This window comes from Electrona antarctica (assembly GCF_951216825.1).
Source record: "Electrona antarctica genome assembly, chromosome: 7".
Taxonomy (NCBI): Eukaryota; Metazoa; Chordata; class Actinopteri; order Myctophiformes; family Myctophidae; genus Electrona; species Electrona antarctica.
The window spans coordinates 1,542,784-1,556,793 of record NC_136812.1 but is presented as its reverse complement, the minus strand read 5'-3'; the positions used below and the strand labels follow the sequence as shown (position 1 = coordinate 1,556,793).

General features: G+C 47.4%; 1 protein-coding gene across 1 annotated transcript in view; it reads left to right on the top strand.

Annotated features, from left to right (window-relative positions):
* The window catches only part of LOC306925876 (zinc transporter ZIP3-like), a 28,939-nt gene that overhangs the window by 4,942 nt on the left and 9,987 nt on the right, over positions 1-14,010 (top strand). The window contains exons 2-5 of the mRNA XM_079505016.1: positions 522-773; positions 1,838-2,055; positions 7,633-7,731; positions 8,290-8,440. Of these exons, the coding sequence (XP_079361142.1) occupies positions 1,849-2,055; positions 7,633-7,731; positions 8,290-8,440 (457 nt within the window). The 5' untranslated portion in view covers positions 522-773; positions 1,838-1,848. The remainder of the gene's footprint in view (positions 1-521; positions 774-1,837; positions 2,056-7,632; positions 7,732-8,289; positions 8,441-14,010) is intronic.

The window sequence follows — 14,010 nt, the reverse complement described above, 5'->3', positions numbered from 1 at the left end:
ACACATGAAACAAATAGCGGGGATGTCGTATTACGCAGCATCGGAACACTGGAGTAAACTAGTCTCGGCCGTCAAACTCTGAACTGTGTTTTGGGATGCAGAATGCTGAACTGTGTTTTGGGATGCAGAATGCATCCTATTTTAATCTCTGAACTGTGTTTTGGGATGCAGAATGCATCCTATTTTAATCTCTGAACTGTGTTTTGGGATGCAGAATGCATCCTATTTTAATCTCTGAACTGTGTTTTGGGATGCAGAATGCATCCTATTTTAATCTCTGAACTGTGTTTTGGGATGCAGAATGCATCCTATTTTAATCTCTAACCCCAACGCCCGCTGTCAGGGACAAGGTAATGACCCTTAACCTCTGACCTCTGAACTGTGTTTTGGGATGCAGAATGCATCCCATGCAGAATGCATCCTATGCAGAATGCATCCTATGCAGAATGCATCCTATTTTAATCTCTGATCATGTAAAAAACAACGACTACTAAATGTCTTGGGTGTCTGTCTTTACGCAGGACGCCTATGGTGACATCATCATCTTCATCATCTTCATCATCTTCATCATCTTCATCATGACCAGACCACACTAGAGTGTGTGTGTGTGTGTGTGTGTGTGTGTGTGTGTGTGTGTGTGTGTGTGTGTGTGTGTGTGTGTGTGTGTGTGTGTGTGTGTGTGTGTGTGTGTGTGTGTGTGTGTGTGTGTGTGTGTGTGAACGGAACCTCCTGCTGCCAGCGTGACGTCATTACAGCGTGGTGAACTCTTGGAGGTTGGTCTCTCACAACACTTACTTTGAGATAATCGCTATTATCCTGCAAGCTCACGTTGGTTATTATCGCTATCTTAGAACTATTTGAAAGTATAACATTTATTGCATATGGCCTGTTTTGGCCATCCATCCATCTTCAACCGCTTATCCGTAGTCTGGCCTCGGGGGCAACAGCTCCACCAGAGTGCTCCAGACTTCCCCACTCCAGAGTAACATTAGTGACTTCCTCCTGGGGGATCCCGAGGCGTTCCAAGGCCAGTGAGTCCATGTGTTTCCTCCAACTGCGCCTTGGTCTGCCCCGGGGTCTCCTCCCAGTGGGATGTGATCCTTGGTCTGCCCCGGGGTCTCCTCCCAGTGGGACGTGATCCTTGGTCTGCCCCGGGGTCTCCTCCCAGTGGGACGTGATCCTTGGTCTGCCCCGGGGTCTCCTCCCAGTGGGACGTGCATCGAGGACCTCCCTAGGGAGACGCCGAGAGGCATCCTAACCAGATGCCCGAACCACCTAAGCTGGTTTATTTTCCAGGCGAAGGAGCAGCGACTCTACTCTGAGTCTCTCTTGTGTGACTGAACTTCTCACCCTCGTTTTGACCATAGCATATTATTTAATTTGATTATTGTCAGTCATTCCTTTGTATCATGGGTGGGCATCTTTGACGATGGAGAGGGCCTGGGCCACTATAGTTCCACACTCACTCCAGAGGGCCACTATAGTTCCACACTCACTCCAGAGGGCCACTATAGTTCCACACTCACTCCAGAGGGCCACTATAGTTCCACACTCACTCCAGAGGGCCTCTATAGTTCCACACTCACTCCAGAGGGCCACTATAGTTCCACACTCACTCCAGAGGGCCACTATAGTTCCACACTCACTCCAGAGGGCCACTGTAGTTCCACACTCACTCCAGAGGGCCACTATAGTTCCACACTCACTCCAGAGGGCCACTATAGTTCCACACTCACTCCAGAGGGGGTGGGCATCCTGGTCAGTAATGTAATGTCCATGTGGTCCTACAGGGGTCCCGTCATGGAGGTGGTTCAGTAATGTAATGTCCCTCCTACAGGGGGTCCCGTCATGGAGGTGGTGCTGGCCAAGGTGCTGGTCCTCCTGGCCATGTTCGTGCTGATGCTGGGGGGCGTGCTGGTCCCCGTCAGGCTGCTCATGGTGGACTATGAGAAGGCTCAGAGGTACAGGAAGGTCCTGGCGCTCTGCAACGCCTTCGGGGGAGGAGTGTTCCTGGCGACCTGCTTCAACGCCCTGCTGCCCGCCGTCAGGGGCAAGGTAATGACCCTTAACCTCTGACCTCTAACCCCAACGCCCGCTGTCAGGGACAAGGTAATGACCCTTAACCTCTGACCTCTAACCCCAACGCCCGCTGTCAGGGACAAGGTAATGACCCTTAACCTCTGACCTCTAACCCCAACGCCCTGTCAGGGGCAAGGTAATGACCCTTAACCTCTGACCTCTAACCCCAACGCCCTGCTGTCAGGGGCAAGGTAATGACCCTTAACCTCTGACCTCTAACCCCAACGCCCGCTGTCAGGGACAAGGTAATGACCCTTAACCTCTGACCTCTAACCCCAACGCCCGCTGTCAGGGGCAAGGTAATGACCCTTAACCTCTGACCTCTAACCCCAACGCCCTGCTGCCTGCTGTCAGGGACAAGGTACTGACCCTTAACCTCTGACCTCTAACCCCAACACCCTGCTGTCAGGGACAAGGTAATGACCCTTAACCTCTGACCTCTAACCCCAACGCCCTGTCAGGGACAAGGTAATGACCCTTAACCTCTGACCTCTAACCCCAACGCCCTGCTGTCAGGGACAAGGTAATGACCCTTAACCTCTGACCTCTAACCCCAACGCCCTGTCAGGGACAAGGTAATGACCCTTAACCTCTGACCTCTAACCCCAACGCCCTGCTGTCAGGGACAAGGTAATGACCCTTAACCTCTGACCTCTAACCCCAACACCCTGTCAGGGACAAGGTAATGCCCCTTAACCTCTGACCTCTAACCCCAACGCCCGCTGTCAGGGACAAGGTAATGACCCTTAACCTCTGACCTCTAACCCCAACACCCTGCTGTCAGGGACAAGGTAATGACCCTTAACCTCTGACCTCTAACCCCAACGCCCGCTGTCAGGGACAAGGTAATGACCCTTAACCTCTGACCTCTAACCCCAACACCCTGCTGTCAGGGACAAGGTAATGACCCTTAACCTCTGACCTCTAACCCCAACGCCCGCTGTCAGGGACAAGGTAATGACCCTTAACCTCTGACCTCTAACCCCAACACCCTGTCAGGGACAAGGTAATGACCCTTAACCTCTGACCTCTAACCCCAACGCCCGCCGTCAGGGACAAGGTAATGACCCTTAACCTCTGACCTCTAACCCCAACGCCCGCTGTCAGGGACAAGGTAATGACCCTTAACCTCTGACCTCTAACCCCAACACCCTGCTGTCAGGGACAAGGTAATGACCCTTAACCTCTGACCTCTAACCCCAACGCCCGCTGTCAGGGACAAGGTAATGACCCTTAACCTCTGACCTCTAACCCCAACACCCTGCTGTCAGGGACAAGGTAATGACCCTTAACCTCTGACCTCTAACCCCAACGCCCGCTGTCAGGGACAAGGTAATGACCCTTAACCTCTGACCTCTAACCCCAACACCCTGCTGTCAGGGACAAGGTAATGACCCTTAACCTCTGACCTCTAACCCCAACACCCTGCTGTCAGGGACAAGGTAATGACCCTTAACCTCTGACCTCTAACCCCAACGCCCGCCGTCAGGGACAAGGTAATGACCCTTAACCTCTGACCTCTAACCCCAACGCCCGCTGTCAGGGACAAGGTAATGACCCTTAACCTCTGACCTCTAACCCCAACGCCCGCCGTCAGGGACAAGGTAATGACCCTTAACCTCTGACCTCTAACCCCAACGCCCGCTGTCAGGGACAAGGTAATGACCCTTAACCTCTGACCTCTAACCCCAACGCCCGCTGTCAGGGACAAGGTACTGACCCTTAACCTCTGACCTCTAACCCCAACACCCTGCTGCCTGCCGTCAGGGACAAGGTAATGACCCTTAACCTCTGACCTCTAACCCCAACACCCTGTCAGGGACAAGGTAATGACCCTTAACCTCTGACCTCTAACCCCAACACCCTGCTGTCAGGGACAAGGTAATGACCCTTAACCTCTGACCTCTAACCCCAACGCCCTGTCAGGGACAAGGTAATGACCCTTAACCTCTGACCTCTAACCCCAACGCCCTGTCAGGGACAAGGTAATGACCCTTAACCTCTGACCTCTAACCCCAACGCCCTGTCAGGGACAAGGTAATGACCCTTAACCTCTGACCTCTAACCCCAACGCCCTGTCAGGGACAAGGTAATGACCCTTAACCTCTGACCTCTAACCCCAACACCCTGCTGTCAGGGACAAGGTACCGATGACCTCTGAACCTTCACCTTTAACCCATTTAGACCTGAGGCCGATTTCTGAGGCTGTTTCAGAGCCTCGTTCAGGGTGGATAATGTAACCTCTCACAGTCGCTGCTGTTTCAGAGCCTCGTTCAGGGTGGATAATGTAACCTCTCATTAAACATAGTGTGGATAATGTAACCTCTCATTAAACATAGTGTGGATAATGTAACCTCTCATTAAACATAGTGTGGATAATGTAACCTCTCATTAAACATAGTGTGGATAATGTAACCTCTCATTAAACATAGTGTGGATAATGTAACCTCTCACAGTGGATAATGTAACCTCTCACAGTATTAAACATAGTGTGGATAATGTAACCTCTCATTAAACATAGTGTGGATAATGTAACCTCTCATTAAACATAGTGTGGATAATGTAACCTCTCATTAAACATAGTGTGGATAATGTAACCTCTCACAGTCGCTGCTGTTTCAGAGCCTCGTGTGGATAATGTAACCTCTCACAGTCGCTGCTGTTTCAGAGCCTCGTGTGGATAATGTAACCTCTCACAGTCGCTGCTGTTTCAGAGCCTCGTGTGGATAATGTAACCTCTCACAGTCGCTGCTGTTTCAGAGCCTCGTGTGGATAATGTAACCTCTCACAGTCGCTGCTGTTTCAGAGCCTCGTGTGGATAATGTAACCTCTCACAGTATTAAACATAGTGTGGATAATGTAACCTCTCACAGTATTAAACATAGTGTGGATAATGTAACCTCTCACAGTATTAAACATAGTGTGGATAATGTAACCTCTCACAGTATTAAACATAGTGTGGATAATGTAACCTCTCATTAAACATAGTGTGGATAATGTAACCTCTCACAGTATTAAACATAGTGTGGATAATGTAACCTCTCACAGTCGCTGCTGTTTCAGAGCCTCCTTCAGGGTGTTGACGATGGACGGTACAAACCATGTTTTAAACCTGACGTTGTTCCACATTGTTTCGTTGTACCTTCTACAAGGGCAGAAGTACAGATTGCAACGGTTCAGACTAAAATGGAATGCGTGCGTGCGTGTGTATTCCAGGTAGGGATGGAGCCCGAAAATCGGGTCCATTACAAACCCGGTTCGGCATTTATCGAGACCCGAGTATCAATAAGCTTTTGGCTTATCGAGCCTCTTATCGGGTATAGCCGCAGCAGCTGGAGGGGTTGGGGGTTGGGGGGGGGGGGGGGGGGGGGGGTAGCGCATCTCCAGCCGTAGGTGTGAACGGCTTTGCCGACGTGCAAATGGGGGACAATTTAAAACAAAGGCGCCTTGCTGTAGTTTGCGACTAACAGAAATGTGCATGCACAAGGGCTGCCAAGTAGGCTATCCTTTGTTGTTTTTCTTTCTCCCCCTCTCTTCGAAGTTAGACTGGACAAATAAGCTCTAAACTGACTGACTGGGCCACGGTGGACTGACGCTCATGGTAACTTGCGCCGTGGGTGGAACGGGTGGAAAAGTTTGGTTACATTTTAAAAGACAAGAGGGGAGCTAAATGCAATAATGTAGCACAGTTGTTAACTTAATAAGTAGTCTACATGCACGAAAGGGAACATTTCGACAATGCATAGGCATCTGTCAATAATGCAACCCAAATGTATCGCATTTGGGTTTAATACAACTCTGTGCATGTGTGGTAAATTATATACCATTCACCGGCACCATCTGTCGTATCTGATAGACACGAGACACTCTAAAAAACTCTAGTTCCACTTAACCAAAATACTGGGAGAGCATTGAGAGATTTGTGAGACGGCACAGACAGAGTGAGATGTTCCTTGATGTTTATTCGGAGTACACAGCACAGCATAGCATGGCATAGGCCTGGATGGCCTTGACCAGCCACCAGGTATAGTGACTGGCCAGACTGACCCAGTGTTCACATTTTCATCTGATTATAAAGAGTTACAAATACACATAGCTCCAGACAGCTGGCCACTGGCCACCCCCCTAGATAGGTAGAGACCCTTTGAACCATTTACCATTTGATCAACCATTCCAACAGTGACCACTTTGAACCCCTGTTTACAACACATGTAAATGTCCTTTGGGTGTTTCCCAGGAACTGAACTCAAGACTAATTAAGTCAGCCAACTTTAGTCCTACTGAATAAACAGGATCACCCATATGCTATGCCCAAGAACATGAGATATTGTAAGAATTATGGATTCTCAGATTCCACACATGTCTGCACCGAGTCGAAACACGGGAGCCGTCAGCTGCTGCAGCGAAACAACAATCCAAGTCCACCCAAGGCATGCGTGGTTTGCTTGCCTTGCTACCCAGCAAGACTCCGTTGCCATCATTCATAATCCAATTCCGTTTGGGAAACTCAAAACTCCCTGCCAAAGTTATAATAATAATTCGACTTCTCAGTCTATCGTTGCCGAAAAGGCAGATATACAAGCTCACAACGCGGTGCAACCAGACGCAGTGTGAGCTTGTAGAATGGCTATTTTTGGTACGTGACGCCGGCATACGATGACGTATACATTACGCTTTTAAAGTGACGGTGCACAATTAACTCTATTAGAAAAGTACTGTATTGTATTTCAAGACCCAGTAGTGCAAGGGATGTTTTGGTTGGTTAAAATAAAAAGAAGATTATAGAAAAATATGCATATTGTGTGTGTGTGTGTGTGTGTGTGTGTGTGTGTGTGTGTGTGTGTGTGTGTGTGCGTGTGCGTGTGCGTGTGCGTGTGCGTGTGCGTGTGTGTGTGTGTGTGTGTGTGTGTTTCCACAAAATGATAGCAAATGCTCGATAGTGGGCTCGATAAGAACCCGTCTCGATAAGCCTGCTCGATAAGGTGATCGTTATCAATAAAACCTTACCGAGCTCCATCCCTAATTCCAGGTATCGGAGGTGTTCAGTCAGCTCCAGATCTCTAATTCCAGGTATCAGAGGTGTTCAGTCAGCTCCAGATCTCTAATTCCAGGTATCAGAGGTGTTCAGTCAGCTCCAGATCTCTAATTCCAGGTATCAGAGGTGTTCAGTCAGCTCCAGATCTCTAATTCCAGGTATCAGAGGTGTTCAGTCAGCTCCAGATCTCCACAGACTATCCTCTGTGTGTATTCCAGGTATCAGAGGTGTTCAGTCAGCTCCAGATCTCCACAGACTATCCTCTGTGTGTATTCCAGGTATCAGAGGTGTTCAGTCAGCTCCAGATCTCCACAGACTATCCTCTGTGTGTATTCCAGGTATCGGAGGTGTTCAGTCAGCTCCAGATCTCCACAGACTATCCTCTGTGTGTATTCCAGGTATCGGAGGTGTTCAGTCAGCTCCAGATCTCCACAGACTATCCTCTGTGTGTATTCCAGGTATCAGAGGTGTTCAGTCAGCTCCAGATCTCCACAGACTATCCTCTGTGTGTATTCCAGGTATCGGAGGTGTTCAGTCAGCTCCAGATCTCCACAGACTATCCTCTGGCAGAGACCATGATGATGATGGGCTTCTTCCTCACTGTCTTCATAGAGCAGGTAACACTGCCCCCTAGCGAGCATCAACATACCAACAACAACAAATCAAGCTAGTTCATTGAGGCACGGAAGGCAGAAGGTTATTATATGTGTATATATAGTTCCCCTCATTCATTTCCCCCTAGTAATTCGTTCTGCCTCTTTAAATCAGCGGCGTCTCCAGGCCACGCCCTCATTCCCACAGTGCAATTCAGGCGGCCTACTTAAGCAGCCTCAGCTCGCTACTCATTCTTCATGCTGAGCTGTCAAGCAGCTTGTGCAGCGTCTGCGTGACAATGTCCCCCACCTCCCCGGCCTCCTCCCTGGAGTTCTTAGTCCAGGGGTTATGGGATATTATTGTATTGTTTGCGATTGTGTAGATTAATTGTGTTGAATCATGTGTTGATGTGTTATTATTGTGTATTGTTGTTCATGGTTTATTGTATCTTTGGCTCTGCTCTGGGGGGGTCATTGATATCAGAGCTGTACATAACAACAGCTGAACATAACAACAACAACATAACAACCCTAGCATTCACCTTCTCTCATCCTCTTCCTCCTCTTCCTCCTCTTCCTCAGTCCATCCTGACGTTCCGTAAGGAGAAGCCGTCCTTCATCGATCTGGAGACCTTCAACTCTGGAGCGGGGGGGGGAGGGGGAGGGTCCGAGGCGGGCAGCGACTCAGAGTACGACACGCCCTTCATCTCCCCCGCACGCAGCTCTGCTATTGGTAGGTCCCTTTATGACATCATAGTTATCTCCCCGCATGCAGCTCTGCTATTGGTAGGTCCCTTTATGACGTCATAGTTATCTCCCCCGCACGCAGCTCTGCTATTGGTAGGTCCCGTTATGACATCATAGTTATCTCCCCCGCACGCAGCTCTGCTATTGGTAGGCCTTATATATAGACAGAGTTACGCAAACTGCGTTCACTTCATGGGGCTTCAGTCCAATGGAGGCTCTCCTACATAGACTTCTATTGGCTTCAGTCCAATGGAGGCTCTCCTACATAGACTTCTATTGGCTTCAGTCCAATGGAGGCTCTCCTACATAGACTTCTATTGGCTTCAGTCCAATGGAGGCTCTCCTACATAGACTTCTATTGGCTTCAGTCCAATGGAGGCTCTCCTACATAGACTTCTATTGGCTTCAGTCCAATGGAGGCTCTCCTACATAGACTTCTATAGGCTTCAGTCCAATGGAGGCTCTCCTACATAGACTTCTATTGGCTTCAGTCCAATGGAGGCTCTCCTACATAGACTTCTATTGGCTTCAGTCCAATGGAGGCTCTCCTACATAGACTTCTATTGGCTTCAGTCCAATGGAGGCTCTCCTACATAGACTTCTATTGGCTTCAGTCCAATGGAGGCTCTCCTACATAGACTTCTATTGGCTTCAGTCCAATGGAGGCTCTCCTACATAGACTTCTATTGGCTTCAGTCCAATGGAGGCTCTCCTACATAGACTTCTATTGGCTTCAGTCCAATGGAGGCTCTCCTACATATACTTCTATTGGCTTCAGTCCAATGGAGGCTCTCCTACATAGACTTCTATTGGCTTCAGTCCAATGGAGGCTCTCCTACATAGACTTCTATTGGTTTCAGTCCAATGGAGGCTCTCCTACATAGACTTCTATTGGCTTCAGTCCAATGGAGGCTCTCCTACATAGACTTATATTGGCTTCAGTCCAATGGAGGCTCTCCTACATAGACTTCTATTGGTTTCAGTCCAATGGAGGCTCTCCTACATAGACTTCTATTGGCTTCAGTCCAATGGAGGCTCTCCTACATAGACTTCTATTGGCTTCAGTCCAATGGAGGCTCTCCTACATAGACTTCTATTGGCTTCAGTCCAATGGAGGCTCTCCTACATAGACTTCTATTGGCTTCAGTCCAATGGAGGCTCTCCTACATAGACTTCTATTGGTTTCAGTCCAATGGAGGCTCTCCTACATAGACTTTTATTGGCTTCAGTCCAATGGAGGCTCTCCTACATAGACTTCTATTGGCTTCAGTCCAATGGAGGCTCTCCTACATAGACTTCTATTGGTTTCAGTCCAATGGAGGCTCTCCTACATAGACTTCTATTGGCTTCAGTCCAATGGAGGCTCTCCTACATAGACTTCTATTGGCTTCAGTCCAATGGAGGCTCTCCTACATAGACTTATATTGGTTTCAGTCCAATGGAGGCTCTCCTACATAGACTTCTATTGGCTTCAGTCCAATGGAGGCTCTCCTACATAGACTTATTTTGGCTTCAGTCCAATGGCGGCTCTCCTACATAGACTTCTATTGGCTTCAGTCCAATGGAGGCTCTCCTACATAGACTTCTATTGGCTTCAGTCCAATGGCGGCTCTCCTACATAGACTTCTATTGGCTTCAGTCCAATGGAGGCTCTCCTACATAGACTTCTATTGGTCACTTCATGAGGCTTCAGTCCAATGGAGGCTCTCCTACATAGACTTCTATTGAGAATGGGGACAACCAACTGGGACAAGTCCTGGACCGGCAGTAGGCAGAAATGCATTGGACTCAGGGCAACAGCCCAGCTTTAATGATCTTAAATCCCTTTATTTTAGATTGTTTTGTATAGTAATAGCACAACATAAACATTACAGAGACTTTAGTTGTTACTCTACAATACTTTAAAACAGTTGTCATGTTGCACACATGCTTAAAATAGCTCTTATTTGCGCCGCCCTCGTTGAAAACAATGTATTTCCAACTCCAGCTTGTCTCAGTTCAGGCTGCATGAACAGCGCTCGAGCACTCGGTTTCTGCCCCTCATTACCGTAACTCTTCTATTAGATGGCTCTGGGTTTCTGCCACCTCATTACCGTAACTCTTCTATTAGATGGATCTGGGTTTCTGCCCCTCATTACCGTAACTCCTCTATTAGATGGATCTGGGTTTCTGCCCCTCATTACCGTAACTCTTCTATTAGATGGATCTGGGTTTCTGCCCCTCATTACCGTAACTCTTCTATTAGATGGATCTGGGTTTCTAACCCTCATTACCGTAACTCCTCTATTAGATGGATCTGGGTTTTTGCCCCCTCATTACCGTAACTCTTCTATTAGATGGATCTGGGTTTCTGCCCCCTCATTACCGTAACTCTTCTATTAGATGTATCTGGGTTTCTGCCCCCTCATTACCGTAACTCTTCTATTAGATGGATCTGGGTTTCTGCCCCTCATTACCGTAACTCTTCTATTAGATGGATCTGGGTTTCTGCCACCTCATTACCGTAACTCTTCTATTTGATGGATCTGGGTTTCTGCCCCTCATTACCGTAACTCTTCTATTAGATGGCTCTGGGTTTCTGCCCCCTCATTACCGTAACTCTTCTATTAGATGGATCTGGGTTTCTGCCCCTCATTACCGTAACTCTTCTATTAGATGGATCTGGGTTTCTGCCCCCTCATTACCGTAACTCTTCTATTAGATGGCTCTGGGTTTCTGCCCCTCATTACCGTAACTCTTCTATTAGATGGATCTGGGTTTCTGCCCCTCATTACCGTAACTCTTCTATTAGATGGATCTGGGTTTCTGCCCCTCATTACCGTAACTCTTCTATTAGATGATCTGGGTTTCTGCCCCTCATTACCGTAACTCTTCTATTAGATGATCTGGGTTTCTGCCCCTCATTACCGTAACTCTTCTATTAGATGGATCTGGGTTTCTGCCCCCTCATTACCGTAACTCTTCTATTAGATGGATCTGGGTTTCTGCCCCCTCATTACCGTAACTCTTCTATTAGATGGATCTGGGTTTCTGCCCCTCATTACCGTAACTCTTCTATTAGATGGATCTGGGTTTCTGCCCCCTCATTACCGTAACTCTTCTATTAGATGGATCTGGGTTTCTGCCCCTCATTACCGTAACTCTTCTATTAGATGGATCTGGGTTTCTGCCACCTCATTACCGTAACTCTTCTATTTGATGGATCTGGGTTTCTGCCCCTCATTACCGTAACTCTTCTATTAGATGGCTCTGGGTTTCTGCCCCCTCATTACCGTAACTCTTCTATTAGATGGATCTGGGTTTCTGCCCCTCATTACCGTAACTCTTCTATTAGATGGATCTGGGTTTCTGCCCCCTCATTACCGTAACTCTTCTATTAGATGGCTCTGGGTTTCTGCCCCTCATTACCGTAACTCTTCTATTAGATGGATCTGGGTTTCTGCCCCTCATTACCGTAACTCTTCTATTAGATGGATCTGGGTTTCTGCCCCTCATTACCGTAACTCTTCTATTAGATGATCTGGGTTTCTGCCCCTCATTACCGTAACTCTTCTATTAGATGATCTGGGTTTCTGCCCCTCATTACCGTAACTCTTCTATTAGATGGATCTGGGTTTCTGCCCCCTCATTACCGTAACTCTTCTATTAGATGGATCTGGGTTTCTGCCCCCTCATTACCGTAACTCTTCTATTAGATGGATCTGGGTTTCTGCCCCTCATTACCGTAACTCTTCTATTAGATGGATCTGGGTTTCTGCCCCTCATTACCGTAACTCTTCTATTAGATGGATCTGGGTTTCTGCCCCCTCATTACTGTAACTCTTCTATTAGATGGATCTGGGTTTCTGCCCCCTCATTACCGTAAATCTTCTATTAGATGGATCTGGGTTTCTGCCCCCTCATTACCGTAACTCTTCTATTAGATGGATCTGGGTTTCTGCCCCTCATTACCGTAACTCTTCTATTAGATGGATCTGGGTTTCTGCCCCTCATTACCGTAACTCTTCTATTAGATGGCTCTGGGTAGGCCTACCCTGTTAACACTTATTATGACATCATAGCCCCTCCCCCCTGCTGCACACAGCTCTCCTATTGGATAATAATAGCCGGATCGTAATTTTTTTGTTTGTTGCATAATCGTCGGTATTCGTCTGTTAAAAAAATGATCATACATTTATAATAGTAATACAATGATCCTACATTTTCAAAAATGTTCAGAAGTGATAATAGCAGAAAATGTAGATGATCTTTTTCGGCTTTTTTTGTTGTAACATTCATTTTTTTCAAGTGTTAATATATGGCCATAGTTTTTTATTTTGACTATTGACACCAGCCATTTCTTTGTACACTTCATTTATTTGCCATGTACAAATAAACATAAATTACAATTTACAATTTACAATTTAGGCATTTAGCAGACGCTCTTAATCCAGAGCGACTTACAATAAGCAAGAACAAAAAGCATGGGAATACATCACATATGTAAAAAGCATTTATCGCGAAACATGCGTAAGCTAAGAACGTGACTAGAACATATCTATATAATGACACTATACATATAAACTATAACTAGAACATATCTATATAATGACACTATACATATAAACTACACATATGCTATACTATGCTGTACATATATACTATGAAGTGCTATGACTACTATACACTATATACTATGAAGTGCTATGACTACATACAATGCACTTATTGTGCTGTCTACATGACATGCTATAAGTCTGTTTCAAATGCTATATAAGTCTAAGAAGTGCTGTCTAAGGGGGGTAGGGTAAGTGCTATGGGCCATAATGGAGTCTGAAAAGGTGGGTTTTCAGACTACGGCGGAAGATCGGGAGTGATGCTGCAGTTCTGATTGCAACGGGAAGTGCATTCCACAGTTTTGGGGCCAGAAGGGAGAAGAGTTTGGGACGTGTGGAGCGTTGTCCCGGCGTTTTTAGTGAGGGTACTTCCAGCTTCCCTGCGTTGGCTGATCTGAGTGCGCGGGAGGGTTTGTAGGGTTCAATCATGCTGGCAAGATATGGGGGAGCCATACCTTTGGTTGCTTTAAATGCCAACATCAGAGTTTTGTATTCTGTGCGGGCAGCGACCGGGAGCCAGTGCAGGGAGCGGAGCAGGGGGGAGACATGTGAGAATTTTGGCTGGTTGAAGACCAAGCGAGCTGCGGCATTTTGGATCAGTTGGAGAGGCTTCAGTGCACATGCCGGTAAGCCAGTAAGGAGAGAGTTACAATAGTCAAGTTTTGACAGGACTGTTGTCTGGATTAGGAGCTGGGATGATTCCTGGGTGAGGAACGGTCTAATTCGTCGTATGTTATAGAGTGTGAACCTACAGGATCGAGTGACAGCTGTGATGTGAGTTTTGAACGAGAGCTGACTGTCCAGGACAACACCAAGGTTCCTGGCTGTTGGGACAGACGTTACCAGGGCGTTGTCTACGGAAATAGTTAGCTCCCGCATCGGGCAGGACTTAGCTGGGAAGAAGAGAAGCTCAGTCTTGTCTGGGTTCAGCTTGAGGTGGTTGGAGGACATCCACTGTGAG